The 16,757-nt window shown below is 43.2% G+C and overlaps 1 protein-coding gene across 3 annotated transcripts; it reads right to left on the bottom strand.

Annotated features, from left to right (window-relative positions):
• Positions 1–985: 985 nt before the first annotated feature.
• Positions 986–16,678, bottom strand: PPP1R7 (protein phosphatase 1 regulatory subunit 7). 3 transcript variants are annotated; one of them, XM_056498745.1, is made up of 11 exons: positions 16,583–16,658; positions 15,919–15,996; positions 15,637–15,759; positions 11,544–11,599; positions 10,547–10,612; positions 9,761–9,891; positions 8,728–8,890; positions 5,779–5,895; positions 4,362–4,466; positions 3,441–3,527; positions 986–1,384 (listed from the first exon to the last, which is right to left on the bottom strand). In XM_056498745.1, the coding sequence occupies exons 2-11, from the start codon at positions 15,959–15,961 to the stop codon at positions 1,208–1,210; spliced, it is 1,068 nt and encodes a 355-aa protein (XP_056354720.1). In that variant the 5' UTR covers positions 15,962–15,996; positions 16,583–16,658; the 3' UTR covers positions 986–1,207. The 3 variants fall into 3 exon arrangements, with proteins under 3 accessions (XP_056354720.1, XP_056354721.1, XP_056354722.1); XM_056498747.1 differs by having other exon boundaries at positions 1,373–1,384; positions 4,309–4,466; XM_056498746.1 differs by lacking the exon at positions 15,919–15,996 and having other exon boundaries at positions 16,583–16,678.
• Between the last annotated feature and the right edge of the window lie 79 nt (positions 16,679–16,757).

Here is a 16,757-nt window from a genome sequence, read left to right as displayed (position 1 = left end):
GGCCAGCCCAGGAACAATGTGGGGGTACAATAGCAATGTAAGAGTGACTGAGATGCTGCTTTTACAGTCCCCAGGGAGAGTTTGTGGCACTTTGAGGGACTCAAAGCAACTCATCTCACATTCCCAGTTCAGTGACTTGGTGAGGTGCAGGTTCCCCAGTCAAGCCCAGGCACCACCTCCCTCAGCATCACAATCCAGACTGCCAGTGAGCAAATGCAACACAGCCCACGAAGGGCAACTAAAACATTTCACAGGGCAACAGTGTCCTGCTTAATATTCCTGGTCTTCAGCAGAAGGGATTCATCCTACTCTTTCAAAGATTCACATTCATGTCAAATCAGAATGAACCAAACTACCACCAAGAGCACATTTTCAAGCACCTCTCCTGTTTTCCTTGCTCCCCTGGACTGATGACATGCCTGTTGGACAAGCACAGCAGCAGATGGCAAGTGTTTCCCAGGGTTTTTCAACTGCTGGAGAGATGCAGTTCAATGGCCTGGATCAAACACAGCTGCAGAGGGACAGCAATACCACACTGCCATCTTCAGTAGAAGCAGGACCTGATTCAGATTCTCTGATGGCAAACACTGCCTGCAACGAAGTGCTACCACACCCTTACCTTGCTCACCATTAATATTTCAATACCAGTTTGTTCCCAGTCCTCTCATGAGCTTGCAGCTGTGTTTAAAATATGAGTACAAAAAGGCTACTCCCCTCACAGCCCCATGTTGTACCAGCAGGTATTTAGCACTGGGTCATGCCTGGTAACTAACCTGGGTGGGGATCTCCATCAAATACTTCTTCACATTTTTACAGGCCACTGTTGAGCCTTTATCTGGACATGGTGTTTGTGAGGACATTCCTAACCAGAAGGTGTGTCACAGTCAGCTGTGGTCAGCAAGTGGCTCACATGTCTCCAGCCTGCCACAAACACTTTCTGGTAAAACCTCCCACATAAAATAAGAAACACAGGCACACTGAAGGCTCTTGTGTTAAGATTTAATAATAATAATAATCATAATAATAATAATAACAACATTTCAAAAACAATGAGTGCATTGTACACGAGACCTGGTTTCAGTGCTTTTTGTTGACTGTTTGCCCTGTGTGTGTCAGTGTACTGAAGAGCTGGGGGGTGGTGAGTGGATAAAAAACCCTGCTGGGACATTTCTGGGAGGAGGGCAGGGGAGGGGGGGCAGCAGGAGGCTCAGAATCGGACGAAGGTGGCGTCGATCTGCCGCACGCTCGGGAGGGCCAGCATGATTTTGCGCCGGTACTGGGGGTCCTTCTGCAAGGGGTTTCTCTCCAGGTATACAGTCTCCAAGTTCTTGGCTCCTTTCAGCTCATCCAGGTCACTCCAGCTCTCAATGAGGTTGTCATTCATCTGCAGAGCACACACAGGCATGTTCACACTCCCAGGAAAAGGAAAGCAGTTGTGGGACTGCGTCACTGCTGCTGCTGCACAGGCTTCACACTCACAAACGCCTTCTCACCCTGCAACCTCTGAGAGCAGCTTTGCTGTCTCACATCCCAGGCCTCAGCACTAAACACAACTTCCCCACCCTGTCCTGGCTGCTGGTCAGATGCTCCACCCATCAGACAGCAGATCCAGCCCAACACTGTGCTAGGAAAGACCCTGAAGGCACCAGGGCAGTCTCCACACCATCTCCCCCTCCACTGTGTATTTAAGGGCTGGAAATCTTTAGATCATTATTTGTTTCCACTGTAACATCCATTTTTCCTTTTATGACTTCTCAGGAAACATTAAAAAAGGTCATAAACTGACAAGAAAAGCAACATTTTCCTTTCTCCTTTACAAAAAATTCCCTGCAAGAACTGCTCCTACACTCCAGAGGAAATGCCAAGCTCTCTAATTTGGGTTCTTCTCCTGCCTCATTGTTGGCTCAGCCATTGCACAGAAAAGGCATAAGGCATGAGTGCTTCAGCTGCCCAACAAGGAAGCAAAGCTGCAAGGTGGCCACATGCTGCTCAACCCTGGATAGAGTCACTGCAGAAATGCCACCTTCAAATAAAATATAAAAACCCTCCTTGGATTGTCTCATTCTGCTACAGGTCATCACAATGTTACTTCAGCCAAGTCACTCAACCTTCAGATGTCTCAGTCTAGGATTTTCAATTCTGCTTACTTAAGGTGTTAAAGGATATTTTTATGTGGCTTCAACTGTGCAGTCAGTGGGAAAAAAAACCAAACAAACCATGAATTGAGAGACACAAAACTGGTTTTCATTGAAAATTCTGCCCTGCTCCTTTTCAAACAAATCAGTTTTTTTAAACACAGTGTTGAAGTGGAACAAAGCCAGGAGGGCATTTTCTGTGCTCAGCTAACAGACCTCTGCTCTGACAAAGGGCTCTAAACACACTGGTGTTTTTGCAAAGAAATCCAGAGAAGTTCAGCTCTGGCCTGTCCTTTCACAGACACCTCCTATGAGCAGAGCAACAGCAAATAAACAGGAGGGAATTGCAGGGGATCAGGACAGGCCCCACACCAGCCACACTGCACTGCCTCACCTCTACTGCCCAAAAGATGCCATGTTAACTGTTCCTTAAAGAGCTCCTTACAGACAGGCATGGCCAGGTAACACTGCTGGCTGTCTCCTCAGCCACACTGCAAGATGAGGAAAATGATCTGAGGAGCCTGGGCTCCAGATTCCAGCTGGGCTTCATTTGAACCTGCTTTCCACTCCTTTCCTCTCAGCATCTGCCCAAGAATTTAAATAGCTCCAAATGACAGACATTATACAGCACAGCTCTTATTCTCAGCCTTGAATTCAGAAACTCTACAAGAGCTGAAGCACATGCCAGACCATGACATCTGCTGCTGCTTCTCCATTCTTCCACACAAGCCCATTTGAACACAGCTCCCACACATGGCACAGTGCTGGTGCCTCAGCACAGGGTATCTCTGACTTTCCTGACCTGACTTGGGAAAGCCAAAGAGCTCAGCAATGCAGGGTGCCAGAAAGAAACAGAAGCAATCCTGCTGTTATCTGCCTCAAAGGAATGGAGCCAGAAGTTGATTTTGTTTTCTTCATATTTATAACACCATAAACATACCAGCCCTGCTCTGAACAAGCTCTGTGCTTCCCCTGGTACTCTGCCATGCTCACTTACAGAAAGAAGAGCTGCAGAAATAGGACATGTGGGGCTGTTTCATAACCAACCTGAGCATAAAGGTTTCCTAGGCAGAGACAGGCTTCTTACCACTCAGCAAAGCCCTGCAAAGAAATTTTTAATCTCTTCCCTTTCCCTAGGGGAAACCATCACACACTCTATCCATGCAGACTGTCAAGACCTTAAAGCTGATCAGCAGAAGTAGAGGAGCTCCCTCCAAGGCACACATGTCCATATGCTGCCCATCAGAAGGGTTTCCCTCTCTGTTGCACAGAACACTCTGGGGAACAGCTCTGGCCTGTGCTTACCCAGAACTCCTGCAGCTCTGTTAGGTGACTGATATTCTCAATCTTCTTAATTCTGTTGGCTGCAATGTCCAGCATTGTGAGTTTGTTCTAGGCAAAGCAAACACAAAAATATTAGATCTGATTTCCTTTCATCTTCCCTGTGCCACTTTTTCTAGGCCCAGAGCTAGAAACTGTCAGGAGCAGACACTTTATTGCCAGCTGTTCACACTCAGCTCAACTCTTGCTGTCTACATAGAACAAGGAAAACTGTTTTCAATTAAGCTGGGCAACTGATCCCCAGAAGCCATGTCACAAAATTGAAGGCCTTTTTAGGAGCCCTTGGCTGGCAGCTTTCTTCAAAGTACATTAAGAGGAGGATTAAAAATCAGATCCAAAGTGTCCCCTTGAGCAAACTCTTAGCAGCAGGAAACTCAACAATTTTAGAAAAACTTTTGCTAGGTGAGAATGAAAATTATACAGGCTTCCACAAAATCCATCCCATCCAAAAAGACAGACATGTACACTGACAGGAAGGCAAGCTGCATGCCATGGCTGGCCTTTCTTACTCCCAGCTCCAGTTTTATCCTATTGAAAAGCACTCATGGTTATCTACAAGCTGCTGTCTGAAATGCTGCAGCAGCCAGCCAGCTGTGTCCAGGAGCCCTCCCATGGCTGAGGATGAGCCAGGCTACTGCTTCAACCACATCTCTCTTCCCTATGTCACAAAAAAAAAAAAAATTAGACTCCAGAATATCTGGAGGATCTTTACCCACACGAGACACTTTAACATATAACAAACACTTCGATATTTGTGGTCTCTCAAGAGACTCAGGAACTCACACCTAACTGGGGAAACTGAGGGACAAAAACTTGCAGAAAAGCCACTAACACAGGCAGCTCAGGGTAACAAGTGTGCTGCAGAGTCAGCAGAAGGCTGCTCACATTGTTCTCCAGTCCCTCGATGACTTCGATGCCGTTGTGGCTGAGGTACAGCTCCCGCAGATTCACCAGGCTCTGCAGCCCCTCAATCTTGGTCAGACGGTTATTCTGCAAGTGCAGCAGCTGGTCAGTACCACTCCAAACAAACCCACAGCCATGGGACCCACTGGGGGAAACCACTTCTCTAAAGTATGGCTGGGAAGGGGAGATAGTCTGCTTGGGCCCATGCTGGATCCCAGAAACCTGGGATTTTTGAGCTTTCTGTGCTTTCTGGCACTGACCCCCTGGAGAACTCTGCTTTTGACCTGAGGCCTTGGAGAAGCTTCCAAATTTGAGTGATGGAGTTAAAATCACTGGTGTATAGTTAGAATAGAGGTGTGTGATTTTACATGGTGAAGGGTTTTAAATCTGAGGTTTTATAATATAGTAATAGGTATGGGACAAGATAGAGGATTTTGGGTGTTGTCTCTTTCTGTCTTCTTCCTTCTTCATGATTTCAGGCAGTAGTTTTTGGTTGGACAGTTAGTGCTGCACTGCTGGTCACAGGAGTTTGGTTATTGGGTCAAAAGTATAAATCATATAGGTGTTAATTCTCTATTGGACTGTTTAGCATTAGTTAGATTCACTTCCATTTTGCTCACTTTTAGCTGGTAGCTGGAGGTGCTGCAGAACTCTCTGTACTTAGGTAAGACTTAATAAACAACCAAGCCCAAATGAGAAAATTCATCTTCTTTGTGTTTTAATTCTGACTCTGAGTGAAAGCAGAAGAAAATGAGGATAAGCCACTAATTAGGTGTGCCCATATCCATTGTAAGGACTATCTGGCACAACACTTTCAATGTTATTGTAGTACATTGGGAAACAAGTGTTTCAGGAAGGAAGTAGGGGATAACATTCATCTCCTGTTCTTTCTTCCATAAAAATCAAATCTTTGTTTTATAATTTTATCAGTGTCTGTCAATCTCAAGTAGCATGAAAGGAGGAAATCAGACAACACAAAGAATATCACACTTCTTCCAGCACAGGAGTTTGATTCTAACAGTGCAGACTTGTTCATGGGGAGCTTACAGAAAAGCTGGAGAGGGATTTTTCACAAGGGTATGTAGTGATAGGACAAGGGGAATGGCCTGAAGCTGAAGGAAGGCAGATTTAAATTAGATGTTAGGAAGAAATTTTTCTCTGTGAGGGTGGGGAGGCCCTGGCACAGGGTGCCCAGAGAAGCTGTGGCTCCCCCTGGATCCCTGAAGTGTCCAAGCTGGGAGCTTGGGATGCAGCCTGGGATGGTGGAAGGTGGGTGGAGCAAGGTGGTCTGTAAGGCTCCTTCTAACCCAAACCATTCTGGGATTCTGTGGTTCAGGAGAGCTGATCTATCTCACAGGGTGGTTCATGTCACCAAGGCTTTCCAGAACACAAGCAGTACCTGTACACTGAGCACAGTCAGGTTCGTCAGCGCGTCCAGATTCTGCAGCTTGGTGATTTTATTCTTCCCAAGGAACAGACTGTCAAGATTAGCCAAGGTGTCAATGTTTTCAATTACCTGTGAAATGACCAGAGGAGACAGTGTTATTGCAAAACTCCATCTGGTAGATGTGGCTGTCACTTTGTAGCCACATTATAACCACGGGGTGTATCCTGGGTAGAAGATACACATTTGGGAAGCAAAAAAAAAAAAAATAAAATCTGTCACTAGTGAATGGAAACAATCTGAGAAGTAAAACCACAATTTATACATTTAGTCCTGCACTTCAGTGACTGCATAGCACAGAGGCAAGTTGTTCAGCTTCTCTGCCATAAGGGAATGTTAACTGTCTCACAGTTGTGTGTGTTAATAGATTTAACTACTGGCTACACAGCATGCTTCTGGCAGAACACAAGACTGAAAACAGGGAATAAAGAGAAAAGGGCAAGATTACAAAAGGCTCCTGAAAACAAAAAGAAACACTTTTATTTTACAGGGAAAAGCCTCTGAATTAAAAAACCAAGATGACAAGCATTTTGCCACCAGACTTCAGCTCACAGTAAAACAGTAATATGGACACAGAAACACTCAGAGCTGTGAGTCTGTGCTCAGGTAAGCTGTGGCATCTCAGCCCTTCCACATGCTTCTTGCATGCCTAAATTTCAAATTAGCAGTGCTGGGGAGCCAGGCCACTGAGTGCTAGCACCACTTGGTTTTCTCTGTGTATGTGTTTAACTGTTTCTCTGTGCATGTAATAACTTAAGAAAGAAGAATATGGACACTCAGGAAAGGTAAGAAGCTTTTTAATCTCTATCCCACAACTACCAGAAGACTGAACATAGAGTTTTAATCAGCTCAAATTTGCATTCACCCCCCTTCTAAACTATGGCCTTAGCCTTGTTTTGACCTTGCAAGAAAAATTATAGATTTCTTGCTCATTGGCAGCTTCTCCAGCCCTGAGGAGGAAATGACTCAGTACAGGGACAGGAATGGAACAGATGGACATGAGGGGATAAAAACCTAAGAACAAGTAAAGAAGTGCTTACATTAAAGCTGTCTCAGTCCAACTTTAAGAAAAAAGCATTAAATATGTCAGCTGAAGCATAAAGTTCTGCTCCCCAAAAGAAACAGCAAAAAGTGCTAGGGATTCATGAGGGATTCCAAGCACTCTGAGAGGTCTGAGTGTGCAGCAGAGTAGGCAAGAACAGCCCTGCTGCAGCAGCTTTAATGCACAGGGAAGAAGTCAATCAGGCACTTCAGAGCCAGGAACACTGCCTGGAGTCCACAGGTTTGTACCCTAAAGAGTTAAGATATGTTCAGCTGTAAAATCTACAAGCCACCCTACACCAAGAGAAAACTAGCCCTGCAGTTCTAGTTAGCATGAGATTTCTTTGTGCCAAGCCAAGTCACAGGTTACTCACTCCAATAAAGCAATTAGAAGCACAGAACACTGTTTGAAGAAGTCAGGATAAAATTAACAGACAAATAGAAAAAAACCCACTAAAAATAAAGTAATTTAAGAAATTGTGTTACCCACACAGTGACAATTTTGGTTTGGTTTTTTTTGTTTGTTCTGTTAATACTGCTCAGGCTCAACACTGAGAAAACACACATAAATAAATCTAACCTCACTGTTAAAAAGATATTCCTTGGCTTGCCAACAGTATTGACAATGTGCTGCCTAAGTATCAATTAAGAAATCTAGCTGGATTTCTTTTTTTCCCAGATGATAATGATGCTCAGATACAGAATACAGTACAGTTTTGCTTAACCCAACTTTTGTAATGTAAGGATCAATGTGCTGAGCCAAGTACTTCTCTCCATAACTCCTGTTCCCCATTCAATGCAAACTCTGAGGTTCCTAACCCCTGATCTGGCTGATGTTCTCACATTCCAGATTTATTTCCCTAAATAATTTCATTTCCAAAGCAGAAATTGCTGGAAAACAATTCAGTCCAGTTTAGCTTTAGGAGCAAATCAAACTTTTTCCTCTTCCAAAAAACTGCACATATTTCTGCCTTAGAAGACTGTTTTTAATGGCTGAAGTTTCCTTCTTTTCTACAAAGACAAGTGTTCTTCCACAAGTTCCTGAAATAAAAAGGACAGATATTTTCCTGATCTCCTATTTCCTCTCAGGGACTATAAATGGGCAGCACCAACTTACACCACATTGATTGAAACGCACTCATCTTTCATGAGTATCTTCTAAAGAGCATGTAATTAAAAAAGCTTTTTAAAAAAAGCTCATTTTGCATATTGCAAGTCTTTGGTGTCATCTGTCTGACCAGTTCTCTTATGACCTGAGCAAATACAGAGAATAACATGTTAGGGACAAGAGAGACTAATTGTAACTGATCTCCTATAAGTGGCACAGATTTTAAACTGAAAAAGTCACAAACTGCACAATAAAACTCAAAAGCTATCAGCAGTACAGTGCCAAGTTTTAAGTTTTAAAGGCATTTCAGAGCAAAGCCTCAAGAAAATCTTCTTCCAGAACAAGACTGACTGCCATAGCAAGCTGTCAATTGCACCAGCAAATAAAATTCATTTTGCTTTCAACAGGTCTCATGGACTCAGCAGCAGTCTGTAGAAAGGTAAGAGAAAACAACTGCTAGTTTTTATAGGCTTGGCTCTTTAGCAGGAAGAAACCATCACCTGCAAAAAAAAAAAACACATAGGGGATACAAGACTTTATCAAAGATAAAAATTCACAAATGGTGATTTAGTAGCCAGGCACTAATGTATGATGAAAGGATCCAGCATGCACAGCAATAAGCACAGTGAGTGACTGGAACAATACAAAAACAACAAAATTGCAAATCAAAGTCAATGCAGTGCACTTTCAGAAAATGCCAATATCACACCAAAGAGCTGAAAATCTCCAGCCAGCATCTCACAGAGCAAACCTACCCGAATTCGATTGGACCCCAATTCTAACATCTGTAGCATCTGCAAGCTGCTCAAATTCTCAATTTTGCTGATTTTGTTGTTGACAAGGAAGAGTTTTTTAAGCTGGGTAAGTCGATCTAGTCCTTCAATGTGTCGCAGAACATTAAAGGAGATGTCCAGGACCCTGAGGTAAAACAAACCAAAGTCTCATCAGTCCATCAGGCATGGATGATTCTGGAAGAGACACTTATAAATTGGTGGGAAGAGATCAAGCCTTTGCTAGGCCTTGAAGCTAAAGTCATGAATGCAATTTCATTTTATCAGAAAATACAAAAAATCAAAATTTTCAAAATACTTCTGTAGTGTGTTAGCAAAAAATAAAAAAAATAAAAAATCATCTGCCACATGCAGAAGACAGCCATAATTTTGCCCAGTCATGAAGCTGCCATGGTGGGAAGAAGCTAATTTGCATTTTCCTTGGGAAAGGTACCTGCCTACAAGATCTGCCTCTGCCAGGACCATGTCAAGGGCTCCACTGGGCAGGAAGCAGTTGTGATGGTGAGAGGTGGGCCAGTCCTGCCCCAGTGGAACAGTTTTGTAATGCACCTCCAGAGTGATCCAGGCGAGTGCCAGAAACTTGAAATGGTACTTACTCCTTCCCTAACACTCTTAAAAAAAAAAAAAAATCCTTACCTGAAATCTCTTGTCATTTTTGCAGGAATAAAAACCTGCTACACAGAGCTCTTGCTGTAAGAGCTAAGGGGGCCTGAGAGCTCCCACACCTGGGTGGAAGCTGCAGCCACCTGCCATTCTCACTGCCTTACACAGCACAGGTTTCATCTCCAGCTGCCTGTCCTTGGGGAACTTCAGGATAATGAAACTAGTTCTCTGCACAGGTTAAATATCAATAGAGAATAAACATTATCCTTCACAGAGCTCCAAAATAAATTCTGAGAGAGGCCTGGGTGATAAACACTGGAATAAGTGCAGCATGAGTAACACAGTGAGCAGCAAACCACCCCCAACCCAATCCTGGTGATTGCCCTGGACTCACTCAAGGTCCACCAGAGACTCCAAGTTCTCAATCTTCCGAATTTGATTGTCATAGAGATCCAGCTCCCGCAGGGTCTGCAACTGCTCCAGGTTTTCAATGTGCTTAATCAAATTCTGACGGAGACACAGAGTCTAATTGTTGAGGAAAAGTTGAAATAGAAACAGGAAAATGGATATGAAGGATTGCATCTAATGCATTTTGGCTTACAGACAAAAAGCTGCGTGTGAGGGTTTCCCCATTAGGTTTTGCTGGGAATTTGTTGAGTTGTTTGGTTTCGTTTGTTTGTTTTTAATACAATCTTTTCTTGGCATACTCCAATTTTACAGAAGGAAATATTCCACCCACAATGGTCAGATACAGTAACAGCAGCCCAGAGAGGCTACATAAACTCCATCCTTGGAAATACTCATGGAAATAGAATCTCTACCCTTGGAAATACTCAAAAGCTTAACTGCAGAAGGCCTTAAGCAACATGTTCTAACTGGGCCTGATCTGAAGGCTTTACTAGAGACCTCCAGAGATCCTTTCCCAGTCATGTTATTCTATGTTCAGTCTGCTGTACTAGTCCAGAATGTGCCCTGATATATCATCTCTCACTTCCAAAACAAACTTGCAAAATCCCAAGATTTTTATTACTGCTTGTCAAATATGTAAACAACACCTTCTTCAACTAATAATGAAGAAAACTCACTAAATCTCAGCCAGAAAGACACTCTGTCTTTTTATAGGTTAGATCTACAGAATCCCAAATTCCAAGAGGCATTCTCTATCCCCCAGGATTGTTACCTTCACTTTCTTGAGCACCTCAAATCCTTCAATCTTCCCGATTCGGAAATGATTCAAGTCAACATCCTTAAAGAGAAATGGAGAGATTTAGCAGTTGTTTCAAAACAAATCTGGTCTTTAAAGATCAACCTGGTACTTTGGTCTAAAATACAGTCTTACAAAATGTGTAACTCATTAAAATTTCCCTTCAAAGAGCCTTTGTAAAATGGGTTTGGCAAATGATTTTACCACCACAACTGAGACACCTAATTTGTCAAATTCCAAATGCAGTATCTGCAAAATGCAACAGCCCTTTCCTGAGTTTGAGCATTACCAACATTAGAAATCTTCAAAAATTTATTGAGAAAAATGCTTGCCTGAATAAAGTTTTGCATAAAGTTCTCTTACCTACTTTGCTAGGGCTTAACCAGAACACATTTCCAGTTCCAGGCTTCAGATGAGCAGGAATGAGTGACAGTTTGAATAACCAGTGGTTCTGTCAACGTTAAATCTCCCCTGACAATCAACTGAGGCACTTCACATCTGTGCTGTTCAGCCCCAGATACTCCAGTTTTGAAAGCCAAAGAGAAACAGAGCACTTTTTCCCACTCCAGCTCAAACCCTTTGCTGCTAACGGGCTCATGAGGCTGCTGATGCCAAGGCACTGGGCTGAGTAAGTCACTGTGCTGCTCCAAATCACAGGGCTCACAGCAGCAAACAGCTCACTGAACAGACTCTCTGAAGCTCCTTGCCCAGAAATACCTCTTGCAGCACAGCCACACTTGCAGTGCATCTATGCTTAATTTAAAATTCTAAAGTACTAAGAAAATATTTCAGCTAGCGATGAAAAATAAAACAACTCTACTTCTAATCTAAAGGCTCTGAATCAGCTCTGGGAAGGATCACAGTAGCCAGCAGCTTCAGAAGAATTAGATCTTTTAATCAGGTTTCAATACTTGCCTTGCCTAGCTTCGCTTCCTGCTGTATAAAGCCCGAAAGGACAAAAATTTGCCTTTACCTCAGCTTCTGGGTCCAGGCTAATAGTCTCCATGTCCACTGGTGTCTCCGCCTCTCCTGCAGGAGAAGCAAACACATGATGAACTTCTGTCCCAGACAGCCAAAGGCAGGATAACAGCCAACATCCTGAGAGCAAATGCTCCTCAGGAGAAGAAACACATCAGAGGCACAACTCAGACATTCTGCTTCATTAAAACCACAGTAGCTCGTTACAGAAAACAACTTTAACAGCAGGATTTCGTGCTCAGATGCAAAAGACACACAGATCAGCACCTTGCCCACCCTGCCTGTGTGGCTGCTGAAAACTGCAGGCTCAAGAGTGGGCAGAATGCCTTTTCTTCACACCTAGGGCCATCATCCCTTCGAGGATACCCCATCCAAAGTGTCTCCTCTGACAACATAACAAACCTTGCCAAGAAGGAATTGTAACTGTCTAGTGAGATGACTAGGAATGACCAAGCATCTCAACAATCCCACCCTTCAGGGCTTTTTTATTAGCACTGCCACTTTATGTCCTTGTTTTGAACACTTTTGCAGAGATCTCTCTTTCTTTGTTTGGCTGAACTCCCTACTATGCCAGACAACACTGTTTATGCCACTGCATGAATTTCCTTAGGAAATGCTTTTATAGCTCTGGAGAACACCCCAGCATTTGCTGTGCTTCTACCACAGCACACGAGGGAGGAAAATTTACTGGAGAATTCATGCTGAATAATTCATGCCCATTCCCATTTGCTGGAGATGGTGTGCTGGTTGCATCAATTTCTGAAGAAAAACAAAGTCTAATTCAGCTTTGCAAAACTGACATACCACACGCAAGATTTTTCTACTTTATGTGCAAAGCTTCTCTGGGTGCTACAAAGAACTCAAGCAACTTTAATTACAGCCACATCCCAAAGGCTTTGCACTAACTCCTGCATATATGCAAGCTCATTCCCTTAACCCAGCAGCAGTGACTATTTTCACAGCTCAGCATGGTTACAACATCTCTGTAAATGTCAAGTGCTCCTATTTAATGAGCGTTTCCTGCTAATGCTCAGCCTTGTAAGTAGCAGTGTAGGCACAAACAGTACCAGCATCACCATTTTTAATGCTACCATCAACTCCAAGGGTTTGGTAGTCCACAGATCATCACTGACCTTGCTGTATTTGGGCTGTTGCTCTTGCCTGGACATTTAAACAGGAAAGAGACTCACTGAAATGATTCACAGAAATTAGGACTGAAAAAGCAATCCTAATTTTTTTTTTAATAGCACAAATTAGCAGGAAGCAGAAATTATATTTTGGGAATGCAAAATGAGCTGGTAGTCTTTGAACAGCAAGACAGAAATGCCACCAAAATTGACACACATACATTTGCCTGTCAGCAATTAGCTGTGAGCAATGCCTGCTTTTTCTTATTTTAGTTCCATATCAGGAGCTCTGCACTTCAGCAAGGGAGTGGGATACCCCACCCTGCTGCTATCAATGCTTCACCTCTTTGACCTGTTTTCTTGGGTGCAAAGACTGGCAGTGAGAAGTGCTCCAAGTCAAACAAGTTAGTCTTGCTGAATTTACAGCCCACAGGAACAGTGCCCAGGTTTGGAACAAGAGTTATTTGAGATATCACATGAAAAAAGTCCAAATTATGCCTCTTGTATTGAGTCATACTGGCAGTAACTTAGTGTTCACAGTGAAGGAATTCTTTTGTTTCAAGTCCTTTGAGACTTTTAAAGTTGTCCAACATTAAAGTCAATCATGCACTTGGTAACAAAAAAATCTTCAGCAAAAAAATCCATTCAAGTAAAAAAAAAGAAAAAATCTTTGACTTTGTTTGGCTAGCAAGCTTGAATATTTTAATTTATAAACCCCTGATTTAGGTAATGTGTTAAATACCCTTTTCTGGGGCCTGTCAAAGGGTAGCTCCTCTTAATTTTGACATATGGCTTTGAGAGACCACTCATGACAGCCAGTGTGGAAAACAGCACCCAAATGCAAAGGGGCAAAACCAAATCACACAGGATAAACATTGAATTTACTGAAATAAAAGAAATCTAAAACTGAACACACAGGCACTGCTACATAAAGCCAACTGTCATTAAGTCTATGCACTGTGTATGAAGCAGACAGAGATGTGTATCTGCTGTCAGCTGTAAATCTGTATTGGTATGAAAATGTTAAAAAGCATTTTCTCTCAAAGAACAGAAAAAGAAAAAAAGGGAAAGACAAAGAAGAGAAAAATGGCTCTAGCAAATTTACAGTCATTTATATGTAATTTTATTTATGAACTGATTGGATATAAAAAAAAACCTCTTAAACTGACCCTCCTACAAGCACTTTTCAACCAGGACTGCAATTTCCCTTGCAAATTGCTTTATTCCACACTTCTCCAAGGGAAAAAAACCATCACTCTGGCACTGAAGTTTCATAAGTGAATTTTTGTGCAGCCTATGCCTGAAAGCCACATGCCTTTGCAGAGGTGGAAAAAAAATCCACCATTCAGAAAACCTGAATTCCACAGTGGGAACAGTCATTACTGAGTTATGTAAGTTCACAGTACCACAAGCTTTTCAATCAACAAGAAGCCTAACTACACTAGTTAAGTGCATATGCATGAAGAATATTATAAATAGCTCAGTTATAAGCTTTCTAACCAGAGGCTCTATTCCTCAGAGAATTAGCTAAATTATGAATTTGAAATTGCAGCTGCTCAAGCTCTTTCTACTTAAGATCTTCTGTGAAAAAAATGTGGAAAACTCATCATTTTCCTTTCAGCTGAGAAACTCAAAGCTGGCTGTGGAAACTACCTCAAATGTTCAAAAATTATTCCTCTGCTTGGTTCCTGTCCTAGTTTTCTGAGTGCTTACACTTTGGAAAAAGTAACAATACAGTCATTATATTAAACAGTACACAAATGTAATTCAGCAAACAAATCTGAATGTGTTTTTCTTGCTTTCACTAAAGTACATTACTTCTGTATTTCCTTTCATAGAATTCCCAGGGGAACAATGTGCAAAATATAACCTCCAACACACAGCTAAATCACACCAGCTGAGCAAACACTCAGGGTTCCAGGCATGCAAAGGAAAGCTCTGTCTGCTCTGCATGGTTCTATTAATTGCACAGCTGGCAAAGCCATGGCCAGCCTATGGAAGAGCATTTCTTTATCAATATTTAGGGGATTTAAACTATCAGCAACAAATTAGACCTATATATAGTGCATTTAGTTATGAGATTTAAAATTCTAGTAACAATTTACTAGGTTGAAAAATACATTAGCAAATCCCAAGGTTAAGATGAGGAGGGATCTGCTATAAGGAGTAAAATTTATTTCATTATTTTCCTTCCAGTATCCCAATAATAATAACAACAACATGGACATCTCTGTTACACTTCAGACTGCACCAAAAGCTCAGCTCAAATCACCACAAGCTCTGCAGGAATGGATCTGCTCTGACAAGTTTCATGCAAGCCACAAAAACCCTTCCATCAAACATTCACAGGCTTTAAAATCTGTCTGTATTTCTACCCCACGTTCTAACACAAACCATGAGATCAGCAGGAAAAGCTTAAACTCAGGAGGATACAAAGATATAATTTTGAGATGTCTTTTAAATTAAAACAATTAAATGAACAGGTTCCTTCAATCCATCTAGAAATAACCTTTGTTACCTTCCAAAGGCACCTGGTGATTCTTTAGGCAAAAAAAAGACATAAACTAAGGTTGAAGTATGAAAAGCTCCTCATGACAACTTCCAATGAAAATTTCCAGCATCTTCCCACATAAAGTTTCTAAATTTCCATAAAAGAAAAATATGAGTAAAGACTGTTTGCATTTTGACATCGAACATCTCAAAGAGAACCATGGATGGGTAAATACATAAGAAAAAAAAAAAAAACCAAAAAACAAAGGTCTAATATTAGCAGTTTCATAAAAAGCAGGCAACTTTATTCTAGCAAAAGTAGCACTACAGTTTATTGAGCTGTCAAGAAGAGGGCTCTAGGGCAGATTGCCATGGACACCAGCCAGGAGGAGCACGCACAGGGGGCAGCAGCTGCGGGCTGCGCACACGCGGCCGGCACTCCCGGGGGCAGCGCTGAGGCTGGCACGGTACCTGCGGAGTTCTCGCCGTTCTGCTCATCCCGCAGGCTCTGCTGGCTCAGCTCTGTCACCAAGCGAACCGCCTGCTTCCTCCCCTCCTCGTCTCCCGACTCCTCCGACTCGATCCTCTTATCAACTGCACAAGACACACAGAACGGCACATTGAGGTTTTGTTCCACAGGGGAGGAGCAGCAAGCAGGTCAAATAACCAGGATTCACATAAACGACTACGCAGTTAGTAGAAATCCTAAGTTAACTAAATGAAAGGTTTAGTCTTAAATAAAAGGCCTCTTACCCCTTGTTTCTACTTTGATTTTGGATGCACTTTTTCCTCCCATCACATCTTCCTAAAACCAACAATCTGGGAAGAAGACTGGAGGAAAAAGGAAATTTCTTAGATCAATGAAGTGCAATTCCAAAGATTACGGAGATGGAATTAGAACTATTACATTTTAAGAGCTCTTAGAAAAAAAAAAAAAAATCAGTATCATGTACAATAGTACCAATGACACGAAGAAGTGAAGGCATCAATAAAAATATCCTAGCAGATAAAAGTAAGCGTCTCCCCAGACAACCTGTCAGATCCCTTCACGTTTACCGAGCCACAGCTCCGGTGGCCACCCTGAGCCTGAACCAGCTGGTCTCCCCTCAGCATTTGCTTTCCTTTCACTGGGGAACTAAGGGAAATCACCGGCATCTTGTTATCTTTATTTTGTACGTCAGGGCCATCTCCACAACCCCACTCCTTGTCCCTCAGGCATCACGCCATGAGCTAACACACACCGGCCCCCTGGCCAGTGGCCCTCTCGCTGGACACACAGGGGCTGCACGACCGCGGAGGGCCCACAAGTCCCCACAGGACTCAGCTGGCAGCCGCACCGCCCGGAGGCAGCGCTGGAGCAGCCGGCCGCGCCACCCCGACCCCCGCAGCCCCCGCGGCAGCGCCGGCGGGTTCTCACCCTCCATCATCTCCTGTGGCCCCGCTCCGCTCTCCGCCGCCATATCGCTCCTCCTCCCACCGCCCCTTCCGGAAACTGCCTCCGCCGCCGCCGCAGCCAATCAGAGCGCGGCGCTGCGGCCGCGCCCCGGCCAATCACCCACGGCAGGCGCGCCCAGGAGGCGGGACAGCTCCCC

The sequence above is a fragment of the Oenanthe melanoleuca genome, chromosome 9, assembly GCF_029582105.1.
Source record: "Oenanthe melanoleuca isolate GR-GAL-2019-014 chromosome 9, OMel1.0, whole genome shotgun sequence".
Taxonomy (NCBI): domain Eukaryota; kingdom Metazoa; phylum Chordata; class Aves; order Passeriformes; family Muscicapidae; genus Oenanthe; species Oenanthe melanoleuca.
Note: the sequence above shows the minus strand (reverse complement) of the source record. Positions and strands in the feature narration are given on the sequence as shown.

Excerpts from the sequence above, each read along its gene's own strand:
- PPP1R7 (XM_056498746.1), bottom strand. The coding sequence starts at position 16,625 with ATGGCGGCGGAGAGCGGAGCGGGGCCACAGGAGATGATGGAGG. Across the intron at positions 5,896-8,727 it reads TGGGGTCCAATCGAATTCGG|GTAATTGAAAACATTGACAC; the intron begins GTAGGTTTGCTC and ends GTCATTTCACAG. Across the intron at positions 3,528-4,361 it reads TCGAGGGACTGGAGAACAAT|AACAAACTCACAATGCTGGA; the intron begins GTGAGCAGCCTT and ends TGCTTTGCCTAG.